Source organism: Hypanus sabinus, chromosome 5 (genome assembly GCF_030144855.1).
Source record: "Hypanus sabinus isolate sHypSab1 chromosome 5, sHypSab1.hap1, whole genome shotgun sequence".
Lineage (NCBI taxonomy): Eukaryota > Metazoa > Chordata > Chondrichthyes > Myliobatiformes > Dasyatidae > Hypanus > Hypanus sabinus.
The window spans coordinates 51,768,975-51,795,341 of record NC_082710.1 but is presented as its reverse complement, the minus strand read 5'-3'; the positions used below and the strand labels follow the sequence as shown (position 1 = coordinate 51,795,341).

The following is a 26,367-nucleotide window of genomic DNA, read 5'->3' as shown; positions in this document are numbered from 1 at the left end:
TTTCTAATAGGCCACATACAAAATGCTGCAGGAACTCAGCAAGTCAGGCAGCATCCATGGAGGAGAATAAACTGTTGATGTTTCAGGCTGCGACCCTGATGAAGACGCTGTTTATTCCCCTCCATAGATGCTGACTGACTTGTTGAGTTTCTCCGGCATTTTGTGTGTGTGGCTCTTGACTTGCAGCTCCTGCAGAACCTCCTGTGTTTTTAATAGTGGCAGTGAATTGGAGAGTAGCAAATGCAACACCATTGATCAGAAAGCAGGGAGGTCAGCAGGAGCATGAGATCGTTCTCTGTGAAGCAGCTCATAAGTAGTACAACCTGGCTCAACTGATCCAAAATTTCAAAAGTCCTTTGCAAAGTGCAATACAAATAGTTAAAACAGAAAATAATAGCTCAAGAGGTTGCAGCTAATATATTAGCAAAGATAGTGGATTGCTCAGAACAAAATAGGATTAAATGAATCACTGTTAGGAAGCTTGGTCTCTACCTGTCCCAGATCTCAAGTCCAGTGGATTCTGGTTAACTGGGACACATCTGGACTAGTACATTTTGGCCTAATTAAGCAGCTGCCCCAATTAGCCGGTTTCCTGGAAATGGTTAAAAAGGTATAAAAACTACAAGCTGCTTTCTAACCAAGTTGCAAGTTATATATTTAAGTGAAATACAGAACAAATACAAACACTGCTAATACTACTGGTGGTTGTCCAACAATGACAGGACAACTGCGTGGGCGAATTTTTCTAGTGGAAAAGCTGTTGCACTGGGGCAGTTCTACTCTCTCAATTCTGGTCCAGTGGGATGAGAAGTGGTTACAACTGGGGTCTTTTCTGGTTGCAGTGGAAGACCATGATTCCTTCTGTGTCTCATAATGTCCTTTGTTTTCCACATAGCACAGGAGAACTGCCTTCCTAGCGGCTTTCATTGCTAGTCCGCTGGAGCTGACTTTGCGAGGACATGCATGTCCCTATCTCACCAGGGTATGAGATTGGCTCGCTACCCTCTTTTGGTTTAGACTGCCTGTCAAAGCAGTTATCCAGGGTGTGGCTGTTGTCACATGCAAACAGTTACTTGGAGCCACAGGCGAGAGCTAAGTGTCTGGTGGCGTCCAAAAGGTAATGTTCAATAGGAATGTCAAAACCTTCAAATTCTTCATATTTTCCAATTTGATGAAGTAGAGTAGTGAAATAATTTCATTTTCACTTCCGGCCGCTTCTGGCATTTCCAAGTCGGAATGCTTGAAACCGCAGTGAGGAAAACAGTTCTGACTTGTCTTGCTGCTTATTTCTTGCCAACTACCAGTGGCAAAAATCCTTGCTTTTTGAACACAGCCACGATGCTACTTAAAAACTTTGTTCTAAGCGTGGGTAGTGTCTAACGGCTACACGATGCGTACACAACTGAAGCTAGTTAAACATTGGCAAGTCTCCTGTCCCCATTAGGTGGCATATTGCCCCAAAGAAACGAAGGTATCCTGGTTATTTTCTCTATATTTTTTCTTCTTTAAGAGTTTCCCCAAATAAATACCTGCCTTGGTTAACTGATGGCCCAATTAACAGGAATCCACTGTATTAACTGTTTCCCTTTTCACGGTTTGGCCGAATTCCACTCATCCACTTCGGTGGCAGGAACAGGAAGGCAGATTACTATCTAAATGGAGTCAAGTTAGGAAAAGGGGAAGTACAACGAGATCTAGGTGTTCTTGTACATCAGTCAATGAAAGCAAGCATGCAAGTACAGCATGCAGTGAAGAAAGCTAATGGCATGCTGGCCTTTATAGCAAGAGGAATTGAGTATAGGAGTAAAGAAGTCCTTCTGCAGCTGTACAGGGCCCTGGTGAGACCACACCTGTAGTATTGTGTGCAGTTTTGGTCTCCAAATTTGAGGAAGAACATTCTTGCTATTGAGGGAGTGCAGCGTAGGTTCACAAGGTTAATTCCCGGAATGGCAGGACTGTCATATGTTGAAAGATTGGCGCGACTGGGCTTGTATACACTGGAATTTAAAAGAATGAGAGGGGATCTGATTGAAACATATAAGATCATTAAGGGATTGAACACGCTGGAGGCAGGAAGCATGTTCCCGCTGACGGGTGAGTCCAGAACTAGAAGCCACAGTTTAAGAATAAGGGGTAGGCCATTTAGAACAGAGATGCAGAAAAACTTTTTCACCCAAAGAGTGGTGGATATGTGGAATGCTCTGTCCCAGAAGGCAGTGGGAGCCAAGTCTCTGGATGCTTTCAAGAGAGAGTTAGATAGACCTCTCATAGATAGCGGGGTCAAGGGATATGGGGAGAAGGCAGGAACGGGGTACTGATTATGTATGATCTGCTATGATCACAGTGAACGGCGGTGCTGGCTAGAAGAGCCGAATGGCCTACTCCTGCACCTACTGTCTATTGTCTATTAAAAAGCTTGTCTGGGCAGACCTCCTTTGGTTCTTTCCTGCCATCTGCCATGTGTACTTTTTCCCCCTATTTTATACTCCTCCATTTCCGCAACTGAAGTAGAAGCGTGACACTTTGCTATTGATGGCAAGATGCAAAATCCACTTAAAGAGAAAGTTTACAAGCCTCAGGTACTTTGCGCATTGGGTTAGAACATTCTATTGTCCATACCCTTACCCTCTAAGATGACAGTAATGGCATTAGGTCTAAATCCTTCACCTCCTGGACAGAGTATCTTGTAATCAGCTGTGAATATAAAAAACAGACATTCAGAATTGTTATTTCAGCAAAAAGATTCAGCGACCTTTGGAATTTTACCAATGTTTGACCTTGTTATTTACATATATTGAAAATTGAGTCTTTTTGAGCACACCACTACAGAAATTTCCATGTCTTAAGTATCTTATTAGAAGGTGATTCCTCTGCTAGGTAAAATAATTCATGGTGAATTTTAAATACTATTGCACTCTGGAGACTAGTTTTGTGTTCCCTCATGTATTTGGTAATCAGATTTGATTTGTTCAATCATGCATCTTTATTTTCAATTCTCATGGACCTCTATAAAAATGTGCACATGGGTCTACTTATAACCTTCTATGTCCTTTCAGGGCAAGTCATGGTGCTTTAGAGATAGCCAAGGAAGTACTTTTAACTTGCAGTCATTATTGTAGCTGTGGAAATGCAACGGCACTGCAAACCCTTAAAAATCTGCAACTTGAAAACAGCCAGCTATCCTATTTCACCGATAATTAATGTCTGGAACAGCAGGGAAATATCTCCTGCTCTACTTAAGGGGCCTTAGTTTTATATTTCACCCAATGATTGCATCTCTATCAGTACAGTATCCCTTAACTTGCAAAGTTTTATTGGCTTAGAGCAGTATTTGAACTCTTAATCTTTGCAGCTGGCCATCGACTGAACACAAAATGAAGTAAGTTTTCAAATGTTGTTCATACACACATTCAGAGTTGGTGAACCTATGGGACATATGCCCAAGATGGCACAGGCGAAAATATTGCTGGCATGCACTGCTGCCCATGATTCTTGCCCACAATAAAAAAGATACATAATGATTATCTTTTCTGCTAAATGAAACAGAAAGTCATTTTTTTGATAACCCAAGATCTGTGAGATGTTTTACAGGAAACATTTTGCGTCAGCTAGGTAGTTATGAGAAAACGTGTTGTTGGATTATACATTTAGAAATTTTTGTAGACAGACCTGGTGTACACTTAAGAATTTGGATACTAAACAGTTACAAGAACAATACCATTTAGAAACAATGTTATTTTTCTTTTAAAAAGATTAATATTTTAAAATTTTTGAACAAGTTTTCTAAAATGTGTCACTTATTTCAATCTGTTTCTGTTAAAATTTTATTAACGGTAAAACAATGATTGCACATAAATAAGTAACAGGACTCATCCTTTTTCCTTTAAAAAGTTCATTATTGTTACTAATTAGTTAATCAATGATAATTTCTGCTCAAAATCACCAAGGCACTCGAAAATATTTTAGAAGATTATCACTATTTGGGCACAAAGGGTTTGCCACCCCCGTACTAATATATTTGATTATCTATGTGGTGATATTCTTTCAAAATTAAGTTATCTACTTCTCAGAATCACCATAGTATACAACAACCATGATCGCAGAAATCAAACAATTCAAACTTCAATTTTCCTCCAAATGAACAGTAGTAATGTTTCTAATGTTACTCAATCTTGGACTGTTGGAACAGTCTGTATGTGGTAAATGCCCGAAGGCCATATGTAAACAAGCCCCCGAACCCGAAGATGACTCTAATTGCTTTCCAATCCTGATGAAGGGTCTTGGATTGAAACATTGATTGTTTATTCCCCTCCATAGATCCTGCCTGACTTGCTGAGTTCCTCCAACATTTTATGTGTGTAACCAGAGTTGCTGGTTTTGTATGCTTGAATGTTTTTGCTCATAAGGCTGTTATACATTTGATTTCTATAAAAGCAAAGAACCTGGAACCATAGAACATTACAGCACAGAAACAGGCCCTTTGGCCCTTCTTAGCTGTGCCAAACCATATTTCTGCCTAGTCCCACTGACCTGCACCTGGACCATATCCCTCTGTACCCCTCTCATCCATGTACCTGTCCAAGTTTTTCTTTAATGTTAAAAGTGAGGCTGCATTTACCACTTCATCTGGCAGCTCATTCCACACTCCCACCACTCTCCGTGTGAAGAAGCCCCCCCCATGTTCTTTTTAAACTTTTCCCCCTTCACCCTTAACCCATGTCCTCTGATTTTTTTTGTCCCCTAACCTCAGTTGAAAAAGTCTGCTAGCATTCACTCTGTCTATACCCATCATAATTTTATACACCTCTATCAAATTACCCCTCATTCTCCTACTCTCCAGGGAATGAGGTCCTAACCTATTCAACCTTTCGCTGTAACTCAGTTTCTCAAGTCCCGTCAACATCCTTGTAAACCTTCTCCGCAATCTTTCAACCTTATTAATATCCTTCCTGTAATTAGGTGACCAAAACTGCATACAATACTCCAAATTCAGCCTCACCAATGTCTTATACAACCTCACCATAGCATTCCAACTCTTATACTCAATACTTTGATTTATAAAGGCCAATGTACCAAAAGCTCTCTTTACGACCCTATCTACCTGTGATGCCACTTTTAGGGAATTATGAAGCTGTATTCCCAGATCCCTCTGTTCTACGGCAGTCCTCAGTGTCCTACCATTTATCTTGTATGTTCTACCTTGGTTTGTTCTTCCAAAGTGCAATACCTCACACTCAACTGCACTAAACTCCATCTGCCATTTTTCTGCCCATTTTTCCAGCTGGTCCAAATCCCTCTGCAAGCTTTGAAAACCTTCCTCACTATCCACTACACCTCCAATCTTTGTATCATCGGCAAATTTGTTGATCCAATTTACCACATTATCATCCAGATCATTGATATAGATGACAAATAACAATGGACACAGCACTGATCCCTGTGGCATACCACCAGTCACAGGCCTCCACTCAGAGAAGCAATCCTCCACTACCACTCTCTGGCTTCTTCCATTGAGCCAATGTCTAATCCAATTTACTACCTCTCCATGTATACCTAGCGACTGAATCTTTCTAACTAACCTCCCATGCGGGACCTTGTCAAAGGCCTTACTGAAGTCCATGCAGACAACATCCACTGCCTTCCCTTCATCCACTTTCCTGGTAACCTCCCCGAAAAACTCTAATAGATTGGTTAAACATAACCTACCACGCACAAAGCCATGTTGACTCTCCCTGTCATCCCTGTCTATCCAAATACTTGTAGCTCCCTGTCTCTTAGTACTCCTTCCAATAATTTACCTACTACCGATGTCAAACTTATTGGCCTATAATTTCCCAGAATACTTTTAGAGCCTTACAATTTCCCGGATTACTTTTAGAGCCACAGGCTTAAATTCATGTTCTAATATACAGAAGCAGGAAGCTTAATCAATATTATTCAGCTCAATTCAAATATTAATCAACTAAAGGCTGCCATAGCTGGGAGGAGTAGTGAGGTTAAACTCCCACTACCTATTAAATGTTCCCATTAGCGTGCTTCTCAAATTGCCTCTGACAACCAAATCCAGCTCCTAGCCTTCACATGTGGTTTAAGCCGAGCGAACCATTTCTACCAACAGGAGAAGGGGCAAAGGCAGGTTACTGGCACCTTAAAACCAGTCCCTCCAGGCAGATGGACTGTGTCAGCTGTGGTTGGCAGCTCACCTCAGAGAAGGGAAATCTCTGATCTCAAACGTCGACTGCCACTCATGGAGAAGGCTTTTGCAGTAAGCCCTGAGGAAAAATGTAGAGCTGGAGTCCCTAAGGCAGTCCTATGTTGAGTACAATGCTTACTGGCAAATCCTGTGTCTGTGGATTCATCAGCTGTGTAGAGAGGGCAAGCTTGCTGCATGGGCAACAGTTTATTCTCCATATTGTACTGCACTGGTTTGCATATTGATGGATGGTACTGTACCAACAATGTAGACAGCTAAGATACAACATCCATGGTTGATCCTGATCAACAGAGGGCATCACATATTATTTTTAGCATGGCATGTTCCACTGCCGTATACAGAAATACTGTTTTTATAGAAACTTATTCTGGCACTAAGATTATTGATTTTTTACAAGCACTACTTAGCAAAACTAATTTTTCATTTACTACTCTCCAGATAAAAGAATAATTGGGATACTGTGTCAAACTGGTCCGTGATTCAGGCATAGAAGGGCCAATTTTCCAAGTCTGTTTGTGGTTGGAAGCTTAGTCTGCCAGCTGCATGGATCAGAACATTGTGTAAGCAATGTACATGAAACTCATTTTATTGGACCCAAAATCATCGGCAGTGTGCCTATCTATGATTTCCTGATGCTACTTAGGGAACGGACAAAACTCCCACTGGCCATATAAATGCAGAAAACTAATCCTTGGGAAACTAGACAGCAGACTTAATGGCTAATACAATTGCAATTTCACTTAAAAAGGATTTCCATAATAATTCTGTTATGTTCTGTTTTAGGTTACTGTTTGGTCCTTTCAGTAACTGGACTATCAAACAATCTTAATCCTGCTTTGAAGTATAATGAATAAACAAAATTATTTTCAAATAGGTTTCTATGTAACAGCTGGTCTAGGGTGACAACACAACAAGGATCTATCAGCAGAAGTGACAGATAAAAGATAATATTAACAGTGTGTGAACTATCTTAACAGTAGAAATTGGAGCTGGAGAAGCAAATATTCTCTTGAGCCTGCTATACAATTCACCAAAATCATGAATGAACTTCACGAAACATTCACTTTTCCACTCAATCCCAAAAAACGTGATTTACAAAGTGTTCAAAGTTGAATAGTGTCAAAAGGGGGGGGGAGGGGGAGAGGGAGAGAGAGGGAGAGGGAGAGGGAGAGGGAGAGGGAGAGGGAGAGGGAGAGGGAGAGGGAGAGGGAGAGGGAGAGGGAGAGGGAGAGGGAGAGGGAGAGGGAGAGGGAGAGGGAGAGGGAGAGGGAGAGGGAGAGGGAGAGGGAGAGGGAGAGGGAGAGGGAGAGGGAGAGGGAGAGAGAGAGAGAGAGAGAGAGAGAGAGAGAGAGAGAGAGAGAGAGAGAGAGAGAGAGAGCGAGAGAACTTCCTATGGACAAGCTTCTCTTAATTTATGTGCTAAACAACTGTTCCATTTCTCTGACAATGGCCTGAAAGGAATGTTGAAGGCAACAGATAAATGCACATTAATGTATTGTTATGATCCCAGCATCCTCCTTTGTGAGAATTGCAAAGAGCACCCACGGGGGGGGGGGGGGGGGGGGGTCAGTAGACCCAGGAAGTGAGAGAGAGAGAAACGTGAAAAATTGCACATCCCGCCAGGGATACAGAATAAGATGCCAGCAACTATTGTCTCATGGAGACCACGTGAAAAGCCCTCGGGCAAGGTGGGCTGGTTGAGAGAGAGATTGCATCATCCCAACCTGATTGACACCTGCGACCCCGTGAGGAAGTATAAAGGAGAGTCTCAGGGGGACAGCCCCTCAGACGCACCAAGAAGACACGAGAGAGTGATCCCGCAGCAGCGGGAAGCCATTCTGAAGGAAGCCACGTGCGTTAGATTCCTGGATTGGAATCTGTGGCTGGAATCACAGAAAACCGCTTTAACTAACATCGGGGAGAGGAAACCAACGCTCCCCCGATTTCACGGAAGATTCATCGAGACTCGGCAAGTTCTTTCTCTTCTCCCCCCAATCTCTCTCTCTCGGTCGCCCCACGTGAAACCCAGCGATTTTCAAAGGGCTGAGGCCGACAGCCTTCTGAGTGACTTTTATATTTCCAATGGACAATCTATTAACCCCTAGACATCAGCAGAGCTCACTTAATAATGATGATTATTACTATACCCGTGCTTTAGATTGAGTGTTGACAATGTGCCCTATCTGAACGTATGTATTAACCCTACTTTTGTGTCCCTTTACGAATAAAATGTTTGAAAATAGTGACAACAGACTTCAACAGACCTCTCTATCTTTGCTGGTAAGTTATCCAGTTACGGGATACGTAACAGTATACAAAACACTTGAGGAATTCAGCAGGTCAGTCAGCATCTATGGAAATGTATTGATTGTCGACGTTTTGGGCCAAGACCCTTCATCAGGAGCAGAAAGGAAGGGGAAGAAGTCAGAATAAGTTGGGAGTGGGAGGAGGAGGAGGAGTACAAGCTAGAAGAAACTAAATTCACATGCAGTTCTCATTCCTTAATCTCATTAAACTTCCAACTCACCACATGTGTCTTCTACTTTACAAATAAGCACTAGATATCTGTTTATCATTTCTTTATTCCTACTGGAATATGCTCTTGCATCAAGGATACACATATTTCTTTCTATTGATCTACAACTGTTCTATGAAGCAGAGTACATACTTGAATTGACATCAGGGCAGATTTCACAAGGGTTACCCCAAGCACTTCCTAGAGAGCAACAGCATGAAGCACGAGTGACACCAACACCAATGTCGACGCTGCAGGACAGGCCTCCATCACCTCGTTGACCATATTCCAAATAACAATTCCCAACACGGGTATCTATTTCCCAGAAATAGGAAAATTATATTCAGCAAACATCTACATCACAGGTAAGGCACAACTTTCTGACATTTAATGACAAACACAATTTCAGACAAAACTTGTAGGGTAGGTTTTCACTTGAATTTATTGTGTTTGTTGGTGTTTGTCAAAGACACTGCAGCTGACGCTTTTTATTTGTCATATTCATATTCTTTAAGTTAATCACCATGAAATTGAGAACGGTGTTAAATATCTGAATCAATTTTCTGAGTGATGGTACTATGAAACAAAACCTAATTGTTTGAGTAGAGGTATGTCTGAATTAACCATATCTTAAACAATAAACAAGATGCAAGAAAATAGAACAATTATCTGTAAACATTCACATCAAATGGATGCGATGATGTACATTTTTTCTGGTTTTTGATCAAAGCACACAATTTCATGGTATGACCCCGAGTCTCCCTCTCTGAGACTATTTTCCAGCTCTGAGCTTCATTTGATAAAACAGCATGAATTATAGTAGATTAAGAGGACCAATACTACTGTACCTACCCAGTGGAGGTGCAGTGTATGGACACTGACAAAAATAAGTTGACTCTTTACAGCTACAATTTCTTAATGAGTTTTACAAATCACATGTAAAATTACATTAAATGTACATTTAAATTGACTTTAGTTATTTTTTAAATTCCTTTATGTTATGCTTCAGGAAAAGAAGTCACTGCTTGTACTCTTGCGTGTAGCAACTGAGCAATATTAACACTGAACAGAAAGTCATTGAGGTGAGAGGAGGCAAGTTGAAAGGAGATACACGGGGCAACATTTTTTTTTACATGGAGAGTGGTGGGTAGAGCTGGAATGCACTGCCATGGCTAGTACTTGAGGCAAATATGACAGAAACTTTTAAGATGGACATGAATATGTAGTTTAGTTAAGCATTTAATGATTTCAGCACAAAATCATGGGCTGAAGGAGCTATTTGTGTTGTACTGTTTTATGTAACAGAAGAGGAGTAATAAATGCATTGAAAATTCATGATGTATTCATGTTTATAGCCAAAAGATTACTTCAATTCCATTTTTACTCAAAAGTTTCAGATATTGAGAGATGGTTATAAATATATTTCATTTTGAAGTATCTAAGATTTAGTGAAAATCATATATTAGTCTATCTTAACAATATTTATTTATTTTATGGAAACTTTGATTATAATTTTGATTTATTTGGTAACAGTTAGATTGCACAATGCAATCCCTAATGATTCTGACATTATTCATTCTGATTCATGCCATTATTATTAGAATCTCGTCTGGAAATTATTTATTGCGTGGACAGCACAAAGACATACATTATATATGAAAAACAGCCATTGCGTAAGTTCTTAACAAAATAATGACTTACCCACACAGCCAACTCCAGTTGGATTAAGCTCAAAATCAGCTGGACAATTGCATAGATAATTTCCTGGTGTATTTACACATAAACCATTGATGCAATTGACTGGATCAGCACACTCATTAATATCTGTAGAATTAATGAAAAGAATGTTTTTCTTTGAGCCCATTCTTGTGTTATAGCATGCTGTAACATGCGTTCTACTTCAGGATTTACCAAAAGGTAGACATTAGTAATATAATCAACCCCCCTCCCAGGGTAATTTTCACCAAAGACAAAAACATAGGCATGTATCATCTCTAACTGCAAGAACTTAACAATAATTTCAAATTATTTGTACTTGCTTTGTTTCATTATGGCTTAGTTTCTCTACTACTGGGAGAAGATTCTCAGGAGATTACAGAACAATATAAATTCAGAATTAACATTTTTGTTTACCTTTCGGAGGTTTGTGACAGACACCCAAATCCATGGCTTACATCACAGACTTGATGCAATGGACTAAAAATTAAGAAGAACTGCTTGGGCCATAACCAAAGACTTTCACCTGTTCTGATAATAGATCTTTTCCCCGAAATGTTAATTCCATTCGCCTCTGTACAGATATTGCCTGAGCTACAATTCTTGCAACTTTTGCTTTTATTTAGATTTCAGGGAACACTGCCGGCTTACTTTTGATTTCTCTTGTCAAAGTAAAAAAAAACGCAGAATGTATATTTTCACATTGATATGATAGCAAGTTTAAATTTTCAGCAAGTACATATTTGGCTATCTCATCAAACTGTGTCTTAGCAGACTTCCCCAAGAGAAGATTCCTCTCTATATCTATCCTACTGGATACTTTTATTGTTTTAAATACCCTAAATACCACATTCCTTCAACATTTTAAACAATCTTTTTGGGAAAATGTAACAAGCTTATGCAAACAAGTTTGTTTTCATATATTAACTCTTCAAGCCAGAATTATCTGAAAATCATTAACATCTGCAGCACTGACAGCTAACACTGAGTCCAAACACAAGAAAGATTTGAAAATTGCTTTTTTATTTCTTTGCATTCAGAAATCTATCTGGACCATGGGGCTACATCTTTTGCAGTAAACAAGCTACAGCTTTTCTTTTGGCCCCCGGCACTTCACGATGAATACATTCTTACAGCTTTGCCAACAATTAAAGGATTCAGTTTCATTAAAGTTTGACAGCTGTACATTTTTCAATTAGGAGCCCTTTGTATCTGCTCTCTAAGAGCACTAGGCATCAGATAATGCTTAAAATGTATTTTTCTTGTACAGTCAGAGTTCCACTGCACTGATATCGGCCTTTTGGTCCACATTCGGCATCCTCCCTACAGGTCCTAGTTGTTCACCTTCAGCTCATAACCCTCCAAACCCTATCTTGACTATAACAGGTGACTAAACTATACATGGAACTTAGAAGAATGGGGGGGGGGGGGCGGAATCTCAGTGCAACCTATTGAATACTGAAAGGCCTTTATAGGGGTGATGTGGAGGGAATGTTGACTATGGCAGGGGTGTCTAGGACCAGACGGTACAACCTCGGAATAATGGGATGTCCATTTAGAACAGAACTACAGAACTTCTTTAGCCAGATGGTGGTGAATCTGTGGAATTTGTCACCATAGGCAACTGTGGAGTCAAGTCATTGGATATATGGTTGGGTGTCAGGTTGGCACACTGGTGAGGACAGTTGGGGTCCCATCATTGGAGAGCCTGCAGTTTGAGGCCTAGTGTACGGAGTCTTGTCATTGGCAAGTCTGGCATTCAGGGCTTGGAGTTCAGGCCTCCTGTCATTATCTACGAGTCCTGGGTCAATACTGAAGATCGAAACTTGAAGGTTGATCAGAAGTTTAGATCAAAGCCTGAAGGTCAATTGGGCATCAGGAATAAAGTCTGAAGATCGATTGGAGGTCTGAAGGTCAATCGGGAAGTCAGAAGTTGAGGCTCAAGTCTGTGAATCCATGAGTCCATTGGAGGCTGGAGGCCGAATTTGGCCTGTCCTGGGGTTAGAAGACTGTATATGTGCATGGGTAGGTGGGAGGGAGGGAGGGAGGAACAGGGCTTTTGCTGCTCTTTGTTGCTTGTTGTGCTCCGTGTTGTTTTGCTGAACTAATGGGACTCATTTGGATGGGAATCTTGCTTAGCCTGGTTCAGTTGGGCTGAATGGCCTATTTGTGCGCTGTATGTCTATATGATTTGTGCAAGGATGCTTTATTAAACAACGTAACACACAACCTTTAGTATTTTTAGCTTGCAGTAAAAATAAACTTATCGTTATTAAAAACATCTTTATTTATGAAAAGCCTTGTGGGAAAAGTCCTATTATTGTGAGTCTGAAACTCCAAGTCCGCAACTTCCTTTTCCCGTTCGTATGACTGTTTTTATAACATAATTTTCAATAATGCAAGGTTTCCTAGGAACAAACTGTGAGTTGGATGAAGGCTAGGAAAGATACCGTTAGTAAATTTGTTCATTGCTCAAAGGTATATGGTAAGTTGTGAAGCAGACTTTACAAAAGAATACAAATAGAATAAGTGAGTGAGGAAAGATCTGGCAAAGTGTGTGAAAATTATCTAATTAAAATTAAACATACTGTACTCTCTTAATTGTCGCAGATTGCAGAGCTCTGAAATGCATGATCACAAGAAAGTGTACTGTGCAGATGTAAGTAGGAAAACCAGAACATTATTTGTTATTGTTAGGAGAAATTCATACAATAGTAGTGGGTGGGTCATGTTTCAGTTTTTTTGGGTAATGTCAAATTGCATCTAGAGTACTGTGTTTATGGAAGGATTTAGGTATTGCAAAAGCAGTTCAGAGGTTTATTGGACTGATATTTGGAGCAGGTGGATTGCTTTGTGAGGAAAATCAGTACAGGTTAGGCTCATGTCTACTGCCGTTTTGGAAGAGCAAGAAATTACTTTGACGTAAACATAAAATTCCTTGAAGAGTCTTGTCAGGGTGACATGGAGAGGGCATAATTAAAAATAAAGGGTCAACAATTAAAAAAAAATGAGATTACTTTTCCCTGAAAATCACAAATCTTTGGAATACTCTTCTGCAAAGGGTAATGGAAGCTAGTATTTGAACACTTTTAGGGCAGGGGTGGATAAATCATAAATTGAATTGAATTGACTTTACTTCTTAAATACTTCACATACATGAGGAGTAAAATTTTTTACGTTACATCTAAATGTGCAATTTATAGTAATTTGTAATAAATAGTATGTAAACAGCACAGTCAATATAGCATAGAAATACAATTGTATCAGCGTGATTACTAAAATGCCGAAAATTTACCAGGGTTAGGCAGGAATGTGGAGCTGGATTGCATTGAGATCAGCTGTGATTTCATTGAGTGTCAGAGCAGACTCAAGGTGCTGTGTAGCCTACTCCTGTTTGTGACTCACATGTAATGAGAAACTTATTACTACCTCATGGGTGACAAATGGCCCTGTACTTCAAGCCAGCAAAGGCAAGCACTCTCTTGATGATTGAGTTTAGGTGACATTGTACGATTGTTGTTAGTATTTAATAATTTTTAAAGAGAAAATTATGTTTTATTTTTACTAGAAAAAAAAGTATTTTGAAGGAATGAAGCATTCTCAATAATCCTTCAGAGTTCTTTACAGGAATACAACAGGATCCAGATAAACATAATTCAGGCAAATGCACAATACAGTCAGCCTTCCTTATCCGTGAGTTCCGCATGCGCGAATTCAACCAACTGCAAATTGAGTAAATCTGGAAGTGCTCTTCGAACACTTGTTGTTCGAGCATGCACAGACTTCTTTTTTCTTGTCATTATTCCCTAAACAATGCAGTATAACAACTATTCTACATAGCATTTACATTGTATTAGGCATTATAAGTAAGCTAGAGAATGATTTAAAGTAGATGGGAGGATGTGCGTGGGTTATCGTGGATCTGGATCGAAAAAAATAAGAAGTTCTCTAACTAAGTAAGTCGGAGCAGGTACATCCGGTATTATTTAGTGTCAGTTAATCAAACGTTTGTCTTAGCATACAGTATATATTTTACATTTCTGTGCATATAAAACACTTAAGAACATATATTTCAGCGCCGGGCTCAGGAACAGAAGCTCCCGAGTTCGATCTAGTGTCAGATCGCTCCCGAGTGTGCTCTCCACCATGCCGGGTTGATGTGGAAGATCAAAAACCCAGAACCCCAAAACCCAATAATTAAACCACTGTGTTGCTTAGTAATAATTGTAGCTTTTATTGAGGCAGGGCCTTTCTCACTTTATCCTTTAAAATTGTTCCGATCGTTGAGCGACTGTAGCCTAACACTTTTCCAATGACCAATGGCATTTCACCTCTTTCCAATTGCTTTATTATTTCCACCTTATTTTCAATCGTGATCGTGATTATTTTCGTGTACAGAAACATTGCCAATTCAGAGCTCGACTGCTGGGTCCTAATGTCCACTGCATTGAGACAGGTTGAATAAGGGACATGAGCATCCATGTTTTTTGGTATCTGCGAGGGGTCCCGGAACCAATCCCTCACGGATGAGGAAGGCCGACTGTACAATGTTTGGAATTCTAACATTAGGTTGTGGCACTTGCACTTTTTTGGTAGCTTAGAAATAATACTATGTGACTAACACAACTTTCAAAACCTATTTAGTTCAATGGAGATGAGAAACTGATGAAAAACTGTGGACCAAATTAGTTTAATTCAATTGGCCTGCCTTACCACACACAAAGAAATATGATACAAGATCTTGGTACCTTCAAAAATTTAATTCCCTAACTGTCCTTTTCCTACCTGTACAGTTGCCTCCAGTTCTGTCAAGTTCATAGCCATCATCACAGACACATCTGAACACACCCTGAAAGTTCAGGCAGGTGCCAAAGACACAGATATTCTGAAACGAGCACTCATCAATATCTGGAAGAGAAAGTAAACAGCTCTTATTTAATTATGAACTGGAAAATTGTGTACTAAATTGCAAGAACAGAAATTTCACATTATTAAATGATCTGGTCTTATGCGTCATTAGGATGATGATTTAATACCTTAGAAACTGTTCATTTTCAAGGAAAATTGACAAAATCATTTCATATTTTAGCTCATGATAGTCATGCTTGTGGAGCTTGAAATGGGTGTCATGGTTTGGAAGGCCAGCAGTAATAATGTGGGAAAAAGGGTACGATAACATTGGTGAGATGTAGAAACAAGCTTTGATGATCTCAGAAATTTGGTGGAAGGTTGTAATGTTGAGAAGATCATTTCTCATATTTTACCTGCTGCATTTCCTGATGTTAAACAGAACTGGTCACCAGCATTTAACGGGTGACTTGTTAAGATGGAAAGTACATCCTCTTTAAAAAGCTTCAATACTGACCCTCTTATGAGTGTATTGGTAGTTGTCTCCATACATTCCCTCTGTCATTGCAATTAGATGTTGATTTTCAGTCCCACCCACTGAAATCAATCTATCTTTAGAATTGAATTTAATGTTTATCAGTATTTTCATTTATATTACAATTGCTCCAACAACATAGGAACAGATAACAGATTGTTTAATACTGTTGTACTTCAGAGTTTAATAAACAGGACAAGCTAATAAATTCCTCATACGCCAAATATTATACTCAATTCAATAAACAGGATTTTCTATGAAAACAGGATTCTGAAAATTTGGGAAATAACTTGCCTTTGTGTTCACACCCTGTTCTGAGCACAACAATTATTCCTTGACCTTATGCTGGGAAAGCAAGGATTCATGCCTTAGTTAAATATGTCCAGAATATTATTTTTGATCATGGACATCAACTGCTATTACAGACAGAATAGTCACATTCAGAATTAGCTGGCTGCCCATTCAAAGTATCAGTCATTCAATGTTTTTGCAGCAAATGTTAACATGACTGTCTATCTTCTTCCAGGCTTAAGTTGGAAGTATGTGTAATATCTTGCAGTTGGTTGTCGACTGTTGAACAGGGGAGATGGGTCAAAGAAGCTCCCTAACAAAGAAAAAGGCCAACTACATTTTAATCATCCCTACTAAAAACTGGCAGATGGAGGGACCATTTTGCTTCATCAGCAAGCTTCGACATGTGCATGTACAATGCCCTGCATCACCACACATCAATCTGAAATAAACCAATGGAAGTGAATCTTGCAGGTTTGTTAGCAGCTCAGCATCTATCCTGATGCCTTTATTCCGCAGTAATCTGTTGAGCCACTTGCAATTTAGCTGCTAATGCAACCAAAATGGTTGCTTGGTGTTTGAGTTTAATCTACTGACAAAATGGTTTATGATTTTAGGCTACGTCCACACTAGACTGGATAAATCCGTAACTGAAGCTTTTTCTCTTCGTTTTGACCCTCCGTCCACACTGAAATGGCGTTTTTCTCCCCAGAAAATGGAGATTTTCTGAAACGCTCTCCAGAGTGAATAAATCTGAAAACGCCTAATATTCGGCGTAGCGTGTACGGGGTAACCGGCTATTTTTGAAACTGCTGTTAAGACGTGTCGGAACAAGTGGTGGCGGCAGCAGGGCATTTCATTGTTTTGTTGAACGCTACCTCCAACACCACAACAATATCTGACAATAAATGTGTAACAGCCTAATGTAACATTTGTGTGGAAATACAACACTGATGAAGACATGTTTTATACATTTAACAAGGTGCTTTATTAATGTATTGCTTGTGCAAACATTCAATAGATGCGATTGTCACTTTTGTCCAGTAACTCGTTTTATTGCACATGTTAAATACAGCAAAATAATACACAAAGGCATGGCAAAAGTAAAGGCAAACAAATGAGGTAACAGCAAATTTCACTTTTGCCCAGTAACAAGCCATACTGCATTTAGTCGTAGCTGTTGTCCCTTTCATTAGTGAAGAGACTATGGCTGTAGGAAATGTTTCTGGACAAACGTGCACCAAGTCTTTCGTTTGGCAACTTCCTTTTAAGTTTTTCTAGTCTGTAACTGGACAAATGCGCACCGAGTATACCGTTTCCTCTTCGCTTGTTTTCTGTGTGTCCTGCGCATGCCCAGTAGGAGGAGATTCACCCAAATATCCATTTTAATGTGGACAGAGGTATTTTTTAAAAATGCCTAGTGTGGACGCCTGTCGTTTTTGTGCAAAACTGGTGTTTTCAAAATTATGCCGTCTAGTGTGGACGTAGCCTCAGTGTGCAACCCATACATAATTGTCACTATTGTGCACAAACTCAATGAACACCATCTTGCCACATAAAGGTGATGGAGCAGGCCAATGGCACGCTGAAGCTCTTGTCTGGGCAACACCATTCCAGAGTGGGCATCAATCTTGCTTTTTATCTACTTATCTTGCAAGGAATGTGCACCAGTAACTGCAACACTAAATTCTCAGAACTCCCATTACTAATCCAGTTGACCAACATATAAAAACGAAATGTACATCCAAAACAAATTTATAACTTCATAATACATGCTAAAATCAACCAATCACCATTGGAAATTGTCTAACTTTCTATTTTCCACATACCTCTGTATTTATCTCCCTATCTACCTAGTGCTCTCCCATTAACTCCAGTTTCTGGAAGGCTCAAAAAGATTTCAATGGAGAATAATACAAATGGCCTGGAAGACTGACTCAAGCAGGACGGGACCAAGCTATGGTTGTAGCATTTTTGCAAGCTCATCACTGAACACAACACAAATGATCACCGGAATCACGTACAGGATAAACGAACTCCATCTCTAATGGGCATTAGAGGTGCAAATGCCTTTTTTTGTTATTGTTTCCTGGGCACAATTTCTGATCATAGATTTTAATTCTGATTTACTAACTGAATCTTAAACTTCCTATTTGATGCAATGCGATCTAAACTTATATCACAGGTCGTTCATCCCGGACTCTAAATAACTTGACAAAGTACAGAAAATTCTTAGTAAGTCTGTTTTGATCAGTTAGGACAGAACTAAAGAGAAAAACCAAGTTGTCTTGATATTCTACATTTTGTTATATCTAATAGAGAATCAGAATCAGAAACAGGTTTATTGTCACCAGCATGTGATGTGAAATTTGTTAACAGTGGCAGTTCAATGCATTACAGTATATAATATAGCAGAGAAAATAAATAATTAAATAAAATGAAAATAAGAATAAATAAACAAGTAAATCAATTAAGTATATTGAATGGATTAAAAAAATGCAAAAACTTAAGTACTGTATATTAAAAAATTGAGGTAGTGTCCAAAGATTCAATGTCCATTTCAGAATCGGACGGCAGAGGGGAAGAAGCTGTTCCTGAATCGCTGAGTGTGTGCCTTCAGGCTTCTGTACCTCCTACCTGATGGTAACAGTGAGAAAAGGGCATGCCCTGGGTTCTGGAGGTCCTTAATAATGGACGTTGCCTTTCTAAGACATTGCACCCTAAAGATGTCCTGGGTACTTCATCAGAGATATAATATATTAACCTATCTCTGGAGGTGTAAAAAATAATGTAAGATCCAATTCAAAAGACAAACTCTGATTTACATCTATAGTAAAGGTTCTGATTTTGCATGACTATATGAAGTGGGCATAAACTCAGCAACAGAAACAACATAAGATTCAAAACAAAACTACCATTGGTATACTCCTAAATGTTAAGACAACTTTAAGATAGCTTCATCGTTAGTGTAGGACTGCTGCATTGGATTTTTTCTTTATTTGTGTTTGTAATGTGTGCATTTAATTAACTGATTAAAAATCAGCATCTAATCTCAATATGTTTAATCCATATTTTATTTTGCTGTTACGCATATAGAAAATGATTTTAAAACAAAATTATCTCTGGTTATGATGTCAAAGACTGGAGATGTCAAAAGACGCTTCACACTATAGGGGAAGCTCGGCATTTTGTCATGAGCGGCGCTTACTGTCATCCATTCATTAAAAGTATACTGGAGAACACTTTCAATAATAACTCCCAATGAAAAGAACACCACATATATTCAGACTTAGTCACAATCCATATTCAGAGTTACAAGGATTATTTACCTACCTTGACAGGATTTGTTATCAGAAGCTGGTGTGAACCCCATCTCACAGTCACACCGGTATCCTCCAGGTGTGTTGAGACAATGGCCATTATCACACAGATTAACATTCTCTGCACATTCATCCACATCTGTAAACAGCAGTGAACAAAATAATGCTGTTATCACCTCATTAAGCATCAATTTCATTTTTTTTCAATTATTTAACAGAATGAATGTTTCCAATGATTGAATACACTCATTGGTGACTGGAGTAAATAAAATAATTTTTATCTTTTAATAAGCAAATATCAGTCTAATTATTTTAATAATTAACCATGCAACTTCAGCACAATTAGCTTTTCAGATTTATATTAGCAACATTATTCATACAAACATGAGATGAAATGAATCTTTGATCATGTTAAACATTAGCAGAATGTGCACTATGACAAGAATTAATTGTTGAATTTTTGGGAATAAAATGGCACCTATCTTTTAGCATACTGCTTAGCTACAGAAAGCACACTACCAGCAAACTCTACATACTGCGATATTGTCTTTGTGGATTCTTGTTTTAATATTTGTAACTGATGCTATTGCAACACTCTTGAGATGGTTCCACACTGTAATATAACCATAACATTTCTGGAAATCCAATTTAACCATTTATTCACTTCATACTAGATAACAAAGTATTGCACAAGTTTAGTTTTGTGTCATTGACTGAAACACACGCAAAACATGTACTTCTGAAAACTTAGCAGGATATTCTTAACTTTGGCATTGGCTTTATGCAAGCACAGTAGTTTCTCAAAGCTTACAGTAAATCATTGCTTCCAGAAGAGAAAAACCTTCCAGGGCTGCAATGCAGCTGGCTATTATCCTATCAGGATGACTGAGACAAGTTAATACACTGCTGCTGGTACTCAGCACATTACAACTGCAGATGTATTAGGGCATTAGAACCAACAATCTGTTTTTTTAAGTATTACTCCCCCATCAATCAGTAAAATAATTGCTAACTGACCTTGTTTTTAAATATGGCGCAATACACTCTTGTGCCATGCCACAGGAGATAACTAATCTCATTTTGGCAATCTGTATAGATGTGACAAGTGTGACTAAAGCAAGGAAGGAGAGGGCAACGTTTTTGGTTGGCTTGAGTTTCTTATCCTTATCGCCATTTTTGCTGTAAGAGGGACTGGATTTGTAGTGAGGGATGAGGTCAGAGTCAAGTTCAAATAATAATGCCTCTGCTGGGAAATTTTTCTGCCAACTCATACTCTGTGTTCACACACAAAACTGAACTAATTGGATGAAATAAAGGGTACTGGTACCTATGAAAATTGATCATCTACATATAACTATAAAGAAATAGTGTATGGAAGGCATTATCTGAATTCCTTTAATGAGCTATGATGCAACCTCACTGCAAAGCAAAATGATACACTTTCTATCCTAATATATGGCTGCATTTTTATTAATTAAACAAGAGCATCAGTTTCATTCATTCATCATACCTGAACACATGAAACCATCCCCACTAAATCCTTCAGAGCAGAGGCAGCGATATGACCCAGGAGTGTTCATACACTTAGCGTTCAGGTTGCAATGATGAGTTTCATTGATGCACTCGTCAAGGTCTACCAATTTAAAAAAGGCACCTTATTAGTTCAACGGAATGCACAACACATTATACCTTAGTTTCTTCCTTGACACAAATGTAAAACCAGGTCCAAGATTCATTAAGAACTGAAAATGCCTCTGATGCACAGTAAGGGAACATCTCATGATAGTCTGCCTTGGTAATTTATAACTGGCAATCATTGAGTCATGGTATCATCTATAAACCAGAAGCTGAGGTCTATAAATTTTATACGCAATAAAGGGTAGTGTGGTTTTACAGTGACTATACGCATTTATTGTGCAACACAACAATGGACTTTTATTCACAGGGCTGCCACTGCAAACTTTAGTACAGTGTGAAAGGAAAATGTGCCATCTGGAACCAAGGTCAAGTTGGGGGATGGGTAAGTAATGGTTGGAAAAGTGTGGAAAAAGCCATGAGTCAGATGCCTTTTGGAATTGCGATTGGTGGCATCACAACTTAAAGGGGCCTTTGAGGCAAAAATCAGACCATTGGGAGATGAGGCAATTTGGGGAACAACCGTTTTTGGATTATTTCTCTGGCATACTAAAAAAGAACATTTTATGAGGTGTGACATAACAACGTTAGAAGCAGCTAATGCTGAATAGGGCCCAGTAAGCCTTCTGGAGTGACGCCAAACACTCTAACACAATTCACTCGTCTCAATGTTCAATTTCAGCGAACAGTGATAATAATAACAAACAATAAAGTGTTTCTGGGCAACTGAGGAGAGTAGTGTGGAGGCATTTCTCTTTTCGTTTCCCTCTTAGTTTTCAGGCAGTCAATAAACATCTTATCAAAGGTCAGATCATAAGAAACTGCTCACTTCGTCAGATGGAAGAGCTCTATAATCCCATGCACTTTCTTGAAGTAACAAGAAAATGTAGCAGAATTATGAGCCGAATTGGTAAATTACTGGCACAGTTGACCTTTGTCAGCAATTGCAATTCCAAGGTAGAAGAACAATGTCGTCATAAGAGTCATATAGGTCTCCTCTTGGATAATGGACTGTAAGGCCAAAGACATATCCTAAATAAACCTCATTCCACAGAGAACCAAAAGCTTGCTTAGGAGCCTCAGTCAATTTATTAAAGCAGAGTCTCTCAAGTCACATCATACCATAGCCAAATTCAATCCCACAGGAATGCAAGAAAATTTAACACTGCAATTCTGAATCACGTAGTTTGCCAACACTGCTCCACATCATGCAGTGCACTTTGATAACATTCTGAGATTACACAGAAACTTTCTTAATTTGTCTAGTTATCTCTATCAATCAGGTCTGTCACCCTCTCCTGCAAACTCTTTGTACTTTGATTAAGGAATTTCTGGTATTGGGACAATTATTAATCTCCTAATGTGCCAAACAAAATTAATTAATTTTTCATAATGTTGTTTCACCCTTAGAGCAGTATTTGCATTCCAGCACCTGTTACTGAGTCTTTAGAACAGAGGCACTTTAGTGGTAACTGAATTGGATTTATTTTGATTGCTCAACAAAATGCCACAACATAATCTTGGTTTAAAAAAAAGATACATTTTCTTTTCGATAGATAATAATACAATTAACATTCAAAAGAATCAAGAGACCTGTTCAAGCAACTTTATGTTTGATTAAAAATTAAACCTACTTGTTGTCAGGTCCTTTTGAGTACTCAAGGGAGACCTGTTTTTAGTTCAGATATAATAGTTTCAAAAGCCGATCCACTATTAAAGTCAAAGTTTGAAAAAAGAATACTCAAAGTGGATTGTGGTGCAAAGGGTTTCAGAGAAATGAATATTTATCAACCTTCTGCAGTAGTATAGAAATTATTCCAGAATATAAAATTTCTTTTTTGAAACAGCTGTGGTGGCTATCTCAAAATGACTGTGGAAACTACCACTTTTCAATCATGATTTTCCATGTAGCAATGAAGTTGTGTGCTCCAGATCCCACTGGTAATCACTCCCAGAAATTCAGATTATAAATTAGATCTTTCTCAAACTTTGCATTTCATTTGAAAATATGAAATTTAAATCAGTGAATTTTTATTTTTACCAGTCTGAACCAAAATGAATTTTATTTATTTCTTCCTGGTCTGTACTAATGGTTGCACACTTTACAATAACTGTCTTCCTCTAACATTGGCCTCTTGCCTAACCTCCACCCTCTTTGTCGTGCCACTGGAGAATGTACAAGCACTGGAATTTCTATCATAAGCCTCCCTGATTATTTCTTTCTCTTTCCTCTTTATAAATTAACTCTAAAGAAGCCACACTTCCCATTTTGTTCTTTGTTTTCATGTCTTTTTTTTTCAAATTAGGCATCTGTAAACCATTAAGGGATGCTTTTCCAATTATGGGTATTAAATTCTGAAATTGCAGTTGTTTTCTATAATAATGACAACTCTTCTCAACTGTAGAATTCACTTTAAATATGCTGTTATAAACCTCCAGATCTGATAAGAAAAACTATGCAACAATTACTGCACTGCGTTTTCCAACTGAAACAGATTCTGGTGCAAAATTATTCAAAATGCCATTGTAAATTCATTATGCTACAATAGTCAGAAAAACAACCAGAATGTAATTTCTTTCCTCCAAGGCATTTATTTACCTACATACTGCACAAATTTGGATGTAATGCACTTTTTGATCTTATACTTTCTTTTCAACTTGAAATCAATTCCGTGCCGTTTCATCTTTAATTCCATTAATTCTTGAACACGAAGACTTACCAATGCAAGAAGTGCCATCACCAACCCATCCCTCACGGCAGCTGCACTGGAAGCTTCCAGGAGCATTGACACATGAAGCATGCATGTCACAATTGTGGGCCCCAATTTCACATTCATCAACATCTAAAAAGACAAGACAACGTAATCAAAGAAGATACACTTTGGATGTAAACTTGGTTTTCGACCATATATTCTATTAGATAGAGAAATCACTGCCACAACATTGAAAAAATTGTTACTGATTTTTGACTTGCTTTGCAAAATGAAGAGTAAAATACAAATGATTTATTTTGACTCTACGAAACTTTTTGATGAAGCCAATAATATGCATTGCAGATACAAGAATAACTTACACATTAGAAATATTTACAATTTGTTACGAATGTGCCACAACTCTGAGGGGCCGAAGGGTACAAAGTAGCCCCCTCCTTTATGAGAATCGCAAGATCACTATTAATTCGGGTCTGGGACCCAGGAAATGAGAGAGAATCCTCAAGGTTGGAATGTGTCCTGTCCTCAGCCAGACAAAGCCACGGATAATGGCCATTGTCTCTTGGAGACGGAATTGTGTACTGAGTACTGTACTATTCATTGAAGCCCTCAGGGGATGACCAGAGTGGGCTGGTTGAGGGATTGCATCATCCCAACCTGATTGACATTGAGACCCCGTGAGTAAGGATAAAAGAGGGTCTGGGGAACAACCCCTTTAGACGCACCAGGAGAAACGCTAGAAATCCTGTGACAGCGTTTAATAGCGACAGCCGGTGGAGGGCTCACGTGCGTCCTTTCCCGTTGCCTGGGATTGGGGTCTTACCACAGAAGAACGGCTTAGCTAAAGAAGAGGCCACCAACGAAATTTCGAAGGATCGACATCATAAAAAGGACAAGCTGGCAAGTTTCTAAAATCTGTCTCTCTCTCCAACCAAAAAAAGCTGCAGCCTGAATGAACGGAGTGACTTTTATATTTCCATCGGACAATACATTATCCCCTAGACAACGATAGAGCTTATTTCTTATTGCTTATTATTAAACCCGCACTTTTAGATTTAGTATTGACGATGTATATTATCTGTATGTTTGCATTGATATTATTTTTGTGTATTTTTACTAATAAATACTGTTAAAAATAGTACCATCAGACTTCAACAGACCTCTCTATCTTTGCTGGTAAGTGACCCAGTTACGGGGTTTGTAACAAATTGATATTATGAAAAAATTGCTATTTGCATAGTAACCTCCATTAAGCACCGTACTTTACTCAATATCTAGGTAATGCAGTGTGCTTGCTAATCTAGTGCAATAGCCAACCTTTTCTCCCATTCCACACAGAGAAGAGATATCATTGCTAAAGACAGGAATGTTTTCCTTTTGTACTCTTTTGGAAGAGGACAGCGAGGCTTTGAGAGGAAGTGCGGCGGCGGCCATTTTCAAATTGTCCAATTGCTTCTCAGATCGGAGTTCTGAGAGGCGGGACTGCGCAGGCGCGTGAAGGAGGGAAGATATATAAAGGAGATACTGAGTGAGGTAGTTCTCTTTTGGAAGAGGACAGCGAGGCTTGAGAGGAAGTGCGGCGGCGGCCATTTTCAAATTGTCCAATTGCTTCTCAGATCGGAGTTCTGAGAGGCGGGACTGCGCAGGTGCGTGAATGAGGCCCGAGAAGGAGGGAAGATATATAAAGAACGCCGCTTTAAGAAGCGGGCAGCTTCATTTGCGGGTAGCGGAGTGAGCCGGGTGCAGAGTGTAGGGCTTGGGCTCAGAGGGCTTAGGCGGAAGAGGGCACAGTAGGCTTATCTTTTAGTTCTTGTATTTTCAGTTATTTGGGAGGTATGAGTGTGAGGGCAGCTTGTTGTTCTCGGTGTCGGATGTGGGAGATCCTGGAGTCTCCGAGCCTCCCGGACGTCCACATCTGCGCCAGGTGCGCCGAACTGCAGCTCCTGAGGGACCGAGTTAGGGAACTGGAGCTGCAGCTCGATGACCTTCGCCTGGTCAGGGAGAGTGAGGAGGTGATAGAGAGGAGTTACAGGCAGGTGGTCACTCCGGGACCACGGGAGGCAGATAGGTGGGTTACAGTTAGGAAGGGGAAGAGGCAGGTACTAGAGAGTACCCCAGTAGCTGTACCCCTTGACAATAAGTACTCATGTTTGAGTACTGTTGGGGGGGGACAGCCTACCTGGTGGGAGTGACAGCGGCCGAACCTCTGGCACAGAGGACGGCCCTGTAGCTCAGAAGGGTAGGGTTAGAAGAAAGAGGTCCATAGTAATAGGGGACTCAATAGTCAGGGGCTCAGACAGGTGTTTCGGTGGAGGTGACCGGGAGTCCCGGATGGTAATTTGCCTCCCTGGTGCCAGGGTTTGGGATGTTTCTGATCACGTCCAAGATATCCTGAAGTGGGAGGGTGAAGAGCCAGAGGTCGTGGTACATGTAGGTACCAATGACATAGGAAGGAAAGGGGAAGAGGTCCTGAAACGAGAGTATAGGGAGTTAGGAAGGCAGTTAAGAAGAAGGACCACAAAGGTAGTAATCTCGGGACAGTGAGAGTAGGAATAGAATTAGGTGGAGGATGAATGCGTGGC

General features: G+C 39.5%; 1 protein-coding gene across 1 annotated transcript in view; it reads right to left on the bottom strand.

The window, feature by feature from the left end:
* LOC132394149 (fibrillin-2-like) overlaps window positions 1–26,367 on the bottom strand; it is a 309,064-nt gene that overhangs the window by 76,159 nt on the left and 206,538 nt on the right. The window contains exons 33-39 of the mRNA XM_059969944.1: window positions 23,795–23,917; window positions 20,950–21,072; window positions 19,453–19,578; window positions 15,231–15,353; window positions 10,431–10,553; window positions 8,883–9,044; window positions 2,626–2,694 (exon numbers count right to left, since the gene is read on the bottom strand). Of these exons, the coding sequence (XP_059825927.1) occupies window positions 2,626–2,694; window positions 8,883–9,044; window positions 10,431–10,553; window positions 15,231–15,353; window positions 19,453–19,578; window positions 20,950–21,072; window positions 23,795–23,917 (849 nt within the window). The remainder of the gene's footprint in view (window positions 1–2,625; window positions 2,695–8,882; window positions 9,045–10,430; window positions 10,554–15,230; window positions 15,354–19,452; window positions 19,579–20,949; window positions 21,073–23,794; window positions 23,918–26,367) is intronic.